The 9795-nt window shown below is 42.5% G+C and overlaps 1 protein-coding gene across 3 annotated transcripts in view; it reads right to left on the bottom strand.

Annotated features, from left to right (window-relative positions):
- Positions 1-1250: 1250 nt before the first annotated feature.
- KLC2 (kinesin light chain 2) overlaps positions 1251-9795 on the bottom strand; it is a 33820-nt gene continuing 25275 nt past the window's right edge. For all 3 annotated transcript variants that reach the window (XM_089483712.1, XM_089483711.1, XM_089483710.1), the window contains exons 12-16: positions 8993-9101; positions 8547-8696; positions 7667-7791; positions 4393-4450; positions 1251-3442 (exon numbers count right to left, since the gene is read on the bottom strand). In XM_089483712.1, the coding sequence (XP_089339838.1) occupies positions 3362-3442; positions 4393-4450; positions 7667-7791; positions 8547-8696; positions 8993-9101 (523 nt within the window). In that variant the 3' untranslated portion in view covers positions 1251-3361. The remainder of the gene's footprint in view (positions 3443-4392; positions 4451-7666; positions 7792-8546; positions 8697-8992; positions 9102-9795) is intronic.

Raw genomic sequence — 9795 nt, 5'->3', positions numbered from 1 at the left:
TCTTAGGCTGAAGTCCTATGGGAAAGAATGAGGCTCCCCAAATGCTGTTGGATTGTAACTGCCAGCAGCCTTCACCAGCAGAGACAATTGTAAGGCATGGTATCCTTTGCAGGTAACACCAAATTAGGAGGGGTAGCTAAAGCCCCAGAGGACAGGATAAAGTGAAAATGACGATCAGAGAAAAATACAAGGTACTACACTAAGGCAGGGAAAATTAAAGCCTCAGATATAGGATGGGGGGCACCTGGCTAAACAACAGTACATGTAAAAAGGATTTAGCGAGGTCTTAGTAGCTAAGTTAAACGTGAGCCAGCAGTGTGATGCAGCAGCTACAAAAGCTAATATGATCCTAGGCAGTTTCAATAGGAGTGCAGTGTCTAGACTGAGGGATGTAATACTGTAGTATCACTCCGTTCTGTTTTGGTCAGGCCCCACCTGGAATACTGTGTCCAGTTCTGGGCTCCACAGTTCAAAAAGGATGTTGACAAGCTGGAGCATGTCCAAAGGGGGGTGACTGGTGAAGGGTCTGGAAAGCATGCCCTATGAGGAACGACTAAGGGAGCTGGGGATGTTTAGTCTGGAGAAGAGAAGGTTAAGAGGTGATATGATAGCCCTGTTTAAATATCTGAAGGGATGTCATATTGAGGAGGGAGCAAGCTTGTTTTCTGCTGCTCCAGAGACTAGGACCCAGAGCAATGGATGCAAGCTGCAGGAATAGAGATTCCACCTTAACATTAGGAGAAACCCCCTGACAGTAAGGGCTGTTTGACAGTGGAACAAACTCCCTTGGAGTGTAGTGGAGTCTCCCTCCTTGGAGGTCTTTAAAGAGGCTGGATGGCCATCTGTTGGGAATGCTTTGATTGTGATTTCCTGCATGGCAGAATGGGGTTGGACTGCATGGTGCTTGGGATCTTTTCCAACTCTATGATCCTGTGATTCTAGTGAAGCAAGAGCAAGCTTAACTTGCAACCATATGAAAATTTAACTCCTAAACCAGTACTGGGAAATTTGTGGTAGTTCAAATGTTGATGGGTTATGGCCTCCAACATCCCTGACCATTAGCCAATCTGGCAAGGACTGATGGGAGGATGACTCCAATGACATCCGCACGCTCATAGGGTCCATCATCAAATTCCAAAGCCTCTGGCTTCCCTTTGATTTCAAGCACTCAGCCACTGTAAAAGTATGTAGAATTTTTATTTTGAAGGGATGTCCTATTGATGAGGATGGAGCAAGTTTGTGTTCAGCAGCTTCAGAGACTCAGGCATGGAGCAATGGATTCAAATTACAGGAAGAGATTCCACCTAAAATTTAGGAAGAACTCCTGATGGCAAGAGCTGTTCAATAGTGGAATATGCTGTCTCAAAGCGTGGTGGAATCTCCTCCTTTGGAGTTTTTAAAACAGAACCTGGATGGCCATCTATTGCAAGTGCTTTGGTTGTGTCTTCCTGCATGGCAGAATGGGGATAAACTGCATGACCCTTGGGGCCTCTTCCAGGTCTAAGTTTCTAAGTAAGAGCAAATAAAAGAGAGAAAAAACCCAAGAGATTTTCCTTTTATTTCTACAGCAACATAATTAAATGCAGCACAAAATTTGCCCCTTCCTCTCATCCTTTCCTGCAACAGCTACCTTGCCTCCCCAACAACAGCCATGGTCTCACACACATATAGTCTCAAGGGATGGAAGTTGGCATGGGCCCTGCCCATTCATATGATCTTTTTTTTCCTTTGTGAGAGAAGAGACAACTGTGGAGTTTGTGAATGTCTACACCAGCTATAGTAGTGGGAGCTGGGAAGATAGTGTTTTTAAAATACAAGTGCTCTCTGTAGGGGTGGGCAAATGACAGGTACACAATATACACAGGTCACCTTCCTTCCTGCTAACTTCCACCTCCAATTTCAGCTGCAATGAAAAACCTCACTAGGAAATAAGGCAGCTGTATGTAGTGCTTAAGAGTTCCAGAGACATTGTGAACAAATGCATAGGGCATATGTACACACCAGCATGCTTCTTGCATAGGAGGGAAGAGGGTTTGGTGGATGTTCCTCAGCACAGACATATCAGGAAGACGAATCTTCACTTTCCAATCCAAGATGGCCCCTACCCTCATTCTCCTTGTTTCCATGTGCCTATCAACCCAGAGACCCTTCAAGGAACGAGCTTCTAAACAAGAACAAGTTACAGTAGGATCAGGGCAACAATTTCAGAGAATTCAGTGTGAGGAAGGACCCATAAAAGCAGCACAGGCACAGAAAGTGCCATGGCTGATGTGTTAGGTATCCTAACCTTTCCTCCCCAACAATACATGGGCTATTTTCAATCTGGCTGGAAAGGAAGACAGCAAATCTCACACACATTCACTCTTAAGAAGAAACCTGGCAGTACCTTTGCTTGCAGTGATGCCACCAGTATCTATGACACTGATAACTGTAAAGAGATACCCAGTCTTCTTCCTCTGTCCCTCAAACTCCTATTTTGTGGGAGGCAGGGAATGTGCAAAGGACACGTGAACAAAATGAACAAAATAGCACTGGCCAAAATGTCAAAGGTAAACAGATAATTGTTAAAGAGGCCACCCTTGCCGTACCACAATGAAGGTATAAAAAGGAGGAGAAACAGACAAAATGGGGAGAGAAGGAGAGTAAGAGCATGGAGGTGGTTGCGCAGAGACACACAAATAGAAGTAAAGATCAGAGAAAGGATCAGAACTTTGAAAAGAACAGCATCTCCCTGAGGCCAAAAACATACAGTAAATCAGGAACAAGACAGAAAAATATCACACAGGTTGGGTTAAAGAAGGTTCACGTGACAAAATGCTGCTACAAGGAAGCCAGGGAATTGTAGTTCTCCCTCTTTAACAGATAAACAATTTAGACTGTTGAGTTGGCCCTGCTTTTATCCCTGTTACTCAATACAATTCTTAGCTCTCAGAAGAAGGGACAATTTGACAGTGTATATGCATATATGAAGATTGCAGGGCTGTGTTTCTCGGAAGCAAATTTGCTCCTTTATAAGAGCCTGAAGTGCAGAAAGATGCCCTGGGTGGTGATGGAGACAGAGAGATGGCAGAGTTATGCGCCAGACTCGCTGTGCTAACAATACTTTCTTCTGGTAGCAGAGTACAGCCACAACGATGGCAGCAATATGACAACAGTGGAAAGGAAGATGTGTGGTGCATTCATGCATGGGGGCATATATCTGATGAAGTGAGAGAAGGCAGACACTCCCCCTGCACTGGGCAAGCATAACCTTGTAACTGAGGGTGGCTCTCCTCATGCCTTCCATGTTCATAGAGAAGAGAGATGGTCCAATGCAGTCCAGTTCTTCACAATCCTGTGGCATGGGCCAAGATGCTTCTCTTCATGCCAGCAGAGAACTACGCCGGGAGAGGTCTACATTACTTGCACTAAAGCCCCGGCTGTCAGATAGACGACTAGAAACCTGGAGGGAAGGAGGAACAGAAGAGATGACTATTAACACCGTGGAAAATCATGGAGAAAAATATCAGTGCCAAGTGGTGCGATCAAGGGAAGGCTAAAAGCTTGGAGCTCCAGAATGCCCTGGTCAGCCTCAAAATGAGGCTGGGAGAGATAGTTTGGGAATACCATTCAAAAACACCATAAGTTCTATAACACTGTTAATAAAAGCATTTTACCATACTTCAGCTGAAAAAGCTCTCAGAGCAGCTTACATACCATTATTTTCCTACTATTTCATGCATTAGGGAGCATGGCAGTTTCAAGTCTTCTTCCTCATGCACAAAAGTTTTAGGATAAAGAAAATTCTCACTTTTAGAAGGTTTTTAATATTAGTATCATCATGATCTTGGCCTTTCTGTCAGAGTACCAACAAGCTGTCAAGGAAACCATTTTCAGAGCAAAAGCTTGACACAGTATTGGGGGCAGAAATTTGGGAGCCTTGTTACTAAGGAAATCTAGATTCAGATCCCCATTATGATCCTGTTGTTTGTTTGGTGCTCTTTGCTCCCAGCAAGTCAGCCTCTCATTCTTTCCCTCAGTACATTTTTACCTCATATTTTGGAAAGGATATTGACTGGGTAGGAGGATAAAACTGGACTGTTCCTAATTTCATTTAGAAACTGAACTACACAAGCCTGTATTTTCCCTTCCATAGTCCACACAACGTATCTAGCAGTTAGTCATGAAACCTTGAAGCTGGGAGTGGGATAGGATGGTCAAGTATAAACCAAAACATTTTGCAGTTGCCTAGAAACCAACAGAGAGATTTCTCTCCACTCTTTAAGACCAAGCCTGGAAGTAGTTGGGAAAGAACATCCTGTTTTTGTGAAGCAACCACTACTTTCTCCCCACAAGCACAAAACAAGGACAATGCAAAAGTTGATGCAGGCTGTCCTTCCAATCTGTGCATACCTCACTTGACTCTTCTATGCTCTTGTTCAAAAAGTTGAGAGAACTGGCACGCTTCATCCTGTGCATAGACCAAAAAAAGGCAGAGATGTTAAGTTTAAAGCCTGCGAAGAGAGGAAACAGACTTTCCAAAGAGGAGAATGCTGATTACTGTTGTAGAGTACAGAATATCACCTCAACTCATCACATTATTAACCATGACAGTCAAGAATCAAGCATCCAGGTTCAAGGACAGTTAACTTTCAGGTACTAGATACTGGTTGGGTTCTTGTATAGGGCAGATTATCTAGTTCCACTTCCATGTTTTTAGGCTTGGCTGTGGCACAAAGAAAGCTTTGGTCACCTACGCAGAGAATTGGACAAGAAGAGTGTTGGTTCTGCTGGACCTCTTTGTGCTTTTTAGTACCGCCATGGTATCCTTCTGATTTGCCTCTCTGGGATGGGACTTGTTCTACAGTGGCTCTGTTCTGGAGAGGTGCTCTCAGAAGGCAGTGCTGGGGAATCCTTGCTCAACTTCTTGGTCAATGAGCTGTGGAGTCCCTCAGGGTTGTCCCCTATGCTATTTAACATCTACATCAGTGTTTCTCAACCTATGATCCACAAAAAGACAGGGGAAATACACATAATCATTTATTTATTTTTGGTAAATAACAGAAGATCCCCAGGTGCCCCAGCCAATTGGCTTTAAAAGTAGCAGTGTAATCCTTAACTTCATTGTTGCAGCAGTCAATGGCTATCTGAGATAGGACCTCTGTCTGGAATGAAGGAGATGGAGGACCTCGACCTGGAATGCAGACAGCTTTTGTGTGTAAGTGTGTGAGAGAGTGAGGAGACCAGAGAAGTGAAGGAGGGAGGCAGGCAGGTGGGTGAAATTCTATGGTTTAGGGGAGGGACAGGGCAGTGGGATGCCCTGTTCCTTGGCCTGGCATCATCCCTGGGCAGAAGAGGGGCAAGCAGGTCACATCTCCCTGATGGTTTCAGCACAAGAGGCTGCCAGCTGGGCACAAGGACATGTACCTGTCTGCTGGCTCCAAGCTGAGAAGTGTGGAAAGGGAAACACCATTGTCAGTTGGGCAGTGCTTGTAGTCAAGAGTCAGTGGGCAGAAGTGCATATGGGGAGGCAGACATCACTCAAAGAACACAAGGCAGCGGTGGAGAATCAGGTGGTACAAAAGGCAATTAAGACACATCTCTTCTGGCAAGCCTTTCCAGATTACAATTAACTCCCAGTAGCCTTGTATCTATTCATTTGACAATTGCCCAAATTCCTTTGCCCTGTTTTTAATAATTGTTTTAATAACTGTCCAATAATTTAATTGTATTTCATTGTGGATGGGAGGGTTAGAGAGGGTTTGGAATATAATAAAACATTATTGTATTATTGTATTGTATGGATATTTTTAGTGTAAGCCGCTTTGATCGTTGGAGAAGTGGGATAATTTTTTTTCTTATTATTATTATTAAAAGCAAGAAGGGAAGATGGCAAGCAGCATACCTGTAACTATAGTTGAGTGGTCAGTTGTGAACTCACATAAGTGGGTTATCCTGTGCTTACACAGTGCACTATTTGGAGTCTAGAATGTTACATAAGCTTTTTGGCACCTCTGGTGTCTCGATATAAGGAGCTTCCTGTTAAAACTGCCAGTTAGCCAGCCAAGGGACAGGCAGGACATGACTAGGGCTGTTAACTGTTGTTAACTGGGGTTGGATACAGGGAGCACACAGCATCTTTATTAAAACAATTCCACTGGCTGTCAGTTTTTACCTATAAAGCCCCATACAGCTTGGATCCAGGTAATGTGAAGGACCATGTCTCCCTTTATGAGGCCATTAGAGCTCCCAGGCCTGCTCTCTGTTCCACCGCCTGGCTTTTTTTTTTGGGGGGGGGAGGCAGGGAAAGACAGGGGAGAGGGCCTTCTCAGGAGATGCTCCTAGACTTTGGGACTCCTTTCCAAGGGAGGCCAGGATGGCCCCATCCTTAATTTCCTTTTGTCAGCATGTAAAAAAAAAAAATTATACCATGAGGTTTTACAAACTAAGGTTGAGCTTCCACATGCTATGCAGTGATGGTTTTATGGTTTATATACACTCATGTAATGAATTTTCAGATTTTTAATGTCTAATGCTTTAAGTATAAATTACTTAACTGCTTTGTAAATCTTATATTTATATTTTATTAATGTTTTTGTATATTTCTATTGTTTAAAATATTTTGTTAGATGCCTTTGAGTCCCATTATTGGGAGAAAGGCAGAATATAAATGAATAAAATAACTAATAATAATAGCATTAACAGCTATAGCCGTGTTAGTCTGTAGAATCAGTACATAGAAAGATCTTGTAGCACCTTTGAGACTAACTGAAATAAAGAACTTGGTGTCATGCATCATGCAGTCTACTTCCTCAGATGCATTTGGTGGAGTGGAAGTGAGGCACAGACATATGTATGCCACTGGTATGTGGGGATGTCAATTTAAATAATAGTAGATAATAATAATAATAATAATAATAATAATAATAATAATAATAATAATAGATACTGAAGACCTATAAAAAAAACTTTCATGCTTGCTTGTGAACCTCCCTCCCAGAGGTACCTCACTGACTATTGGCAAGAAGAGAGGATGGCAAGCTGCATACCAAAATGCTAGCCTGTGAGCCTGATCAAGCAGGGCAGTCCTTGTACCGAACATATTGAAAAAGAATAAGGTAGAACTCATAACTGGACAGTCACTTTGAAAAAGGAATTAGTTGCAGTTAAAAGGTTCCCCAAGTCATTAGTTAAGGTTGTAGTTAAAATGTTTAAAAGTAATCTTATACCCTCCTGTTTCTCAAAAATAAATAATACAGTAAATAAATTTCTTTAAAACACTAAGTGCTGGAAGTTGCTGGCTTGTGACACAGCCCTTTCTGCCTTGCTACCAGATCAACACCCGCAAACCAGTGCCTGAATCATGTGCTATTATTACTCATTCAGTGAGGCCCCACTACTAGAACTATAAAAACAACTGGAAGAGCTACAGTTACATAGCAAAAAATGGGGGAAGCTGTCTATCATCAAGTTACAACTACAGTGCAACATATTTTTATCTTCACTACTGAAAAGACAAATTGCAAGAAACTCACTCTTTGGAATGCAATACTGCCAAGCACTGGCAGCGCTACATGAAGCCATTCACTCCAATTTTTGTGTTTTTAAAAGTGTGAAACAGTCTGCAACAGTTCCCACACCTGCCTCTGCCCTCCTCCTAAAGAGAAGCCATTAGGCTAACACTCACCCAAGGTTCCTGGACTGCTGTGGGCTGCTCCCCTGCAGTTTCTTGACCAGCATTTCACTACTTCGTCGCAGAGCATCACGCAGTTTCCCAAAGGAGCTGCTGCGCTGCAGGGCCCCAGAGCCCACCTGTGAAGTTTTTGTTTGTTTTTTTTTTGGGGGGGGGGGAGAGAAAGCAGGAAAATGGTGAGCCCAAGAATGGAAAATATAAAAAGACAGAAAAAGAAAGGGATGGAGTAGAGGGATTATGAGAAATGTACTCTGGAAAAAATCCAATGTCTAGCACAACTGGAAGAGGGACATTTGTAGGAATTTGGGGTCGTGGGGCCATTTTCAGGCAAAAAAACACCCCCGAATGAACCTGAAATTTTTAAATGATTTGAAAGTGGCTCAGTAGGCTTCGGGAATCACTTGCAGGGCACATGCGCTCCATGCATCTTTTGAATCCCTTGTCTAGCAGAATCCAAGGTAGCCCTGCCTCAAAATTCAAAGACATAGCCATGCTAGTCTGTGGAATCATATTACTACTGCTATTGTAGTGTCTTTGAAACAAACTGAAAGACAGATGTTGGTAGCATGAGCTTTCGTAGATTTCAGTCTACTTCCTCAGATACATACTCCCAGATTCAATCTCTAATATTTCAGGCAGCAAGGGGATCTTGTAGCAACTTTAAAACTAGCTGAAAGAAGCTGGTAGTATGAGCTATGGTAGACTTTCTGCTCCCTTGATGTACATGAAACACTTTGAAAACTAAGTGTTAAGGTTCTGATATTGTTATGTTCTGGCATCCTATACATCATTTTACATTGGGCTATCATTTTACAAAATGAAATGAAGTAGCTGTCAAACATATTAGGCTATTTCACATCTTGCTGGCTCTTACCCCAGACCACTCAGCTGTTCCATCTTCTGTTTCATTTCCATTTTCACATTTGTTGGTGCTGGAAACTCCCCTTCGGTTTTGCCAGTGCTCCGAGTGGTTCCCATCCTTCAGTAGTTCCACTACCTTGCTCTGGTTGATAGCATCCATGCCCTAGCAGGAGGACAGAGGACAGAAGAGGGATCAAAGGTGCCCCAGATTGCTATCCCAGCAGTGCATGGGGGGGACACTCTTACAGACACCATTTTTGTATCCCCAATTCATTTATTTTTCTTCCTTTTAGTAAATATTTCTTTTTTAGGTCACTTGAAAGAAGGTCATAACCATCTAAGGTGAACAAGTGAACTACCAAGTCTATGCTATTTCTCATACACAGGGATGCTCCCATTCCACTGCTCAGACACACCTAGCTATCCTTTCACCACCAGGAACCACGTTAAAGCACTTACCTGTTTGCGGGTTTTCTGGGCACACTCCTCCAATGTCACTGCAGCCTCCAGCTTGCCTTGGCGCCGATAGAGAGCTCCCAAGCTTTTTAGAGTTGTGTTGACTGTAGGGCTATGAGTGAGGGAAAGTGTAAAGGCAGATGGAATAAAAGGTACCCCACTCTTGTGCCTTTCTGATAACTTAAGGAGAAATCACCAAGATAAAATATTCAGAGTTGCAGCATTTATTTACTGCTATTGTTTATCACTATTTTATTGTTATTGTGTAACGCATTGCCATGTTATGGGTTTTTTTAAATTCATGTTTATTGTTATTGCCTTGTATTTTCCCTCTGTTGTAAGCCACTCGGATTCCCTGTGGATGGGCAGCATATAAATAAATCCTTTCTGTCCCATTAGTTGTTTCAAAATTGTGTGTGTATTATGATTTATTCCAGTCCACTGACCATAGAAACCAAAAGGACAATATTCAGACTAATATAAAATCCATTTTGCTTCATGGGTGGACTTAACAAAATGCATATAAAATAGCAAAATGTATGATGGAACATATTCAGTACAGACTCGGTTTCACTTAGCATCTATGATATTGTTCAAACTATTAGAGCAAAAAACAGGCTACGTTGTCAATAATCATTTGGTTACACTCTGCCCAAAATTTTGTTTTATAAAGTTATATTTGTAAGATGTCTTGTTGGTCCTTTAGAGTAAAAAGGTGTACCTGCTGTAAAACTGTCCCCCAGATACACCAGGTTACAATTCCTGCTGTGCTGGTTTTAAGGTTATGAGAGACATAGTCCAACGCA

Source organism: Sceloporus occidentalis, unplaced genomic scaffold (genome assembly GCF_023333645.1).
Source record: "Sceloporus occidentalis isolate IW3139 unplaced genomic scaffold, rSceOcc1.0.p SCAF_20, whole genome shotgun sequence".
NCBI lineage: Eukaryota > Metazoa > Chordata > Lepidosauria > Squamata > Phrynosomatidae > Sceloporus > Sceloporus occidentalis.
The sequence above is the reverse complement of the archived record's forward strand: the minus strand, read 5'-3'. Positions and strand labels throughout refer to the sequence as shown.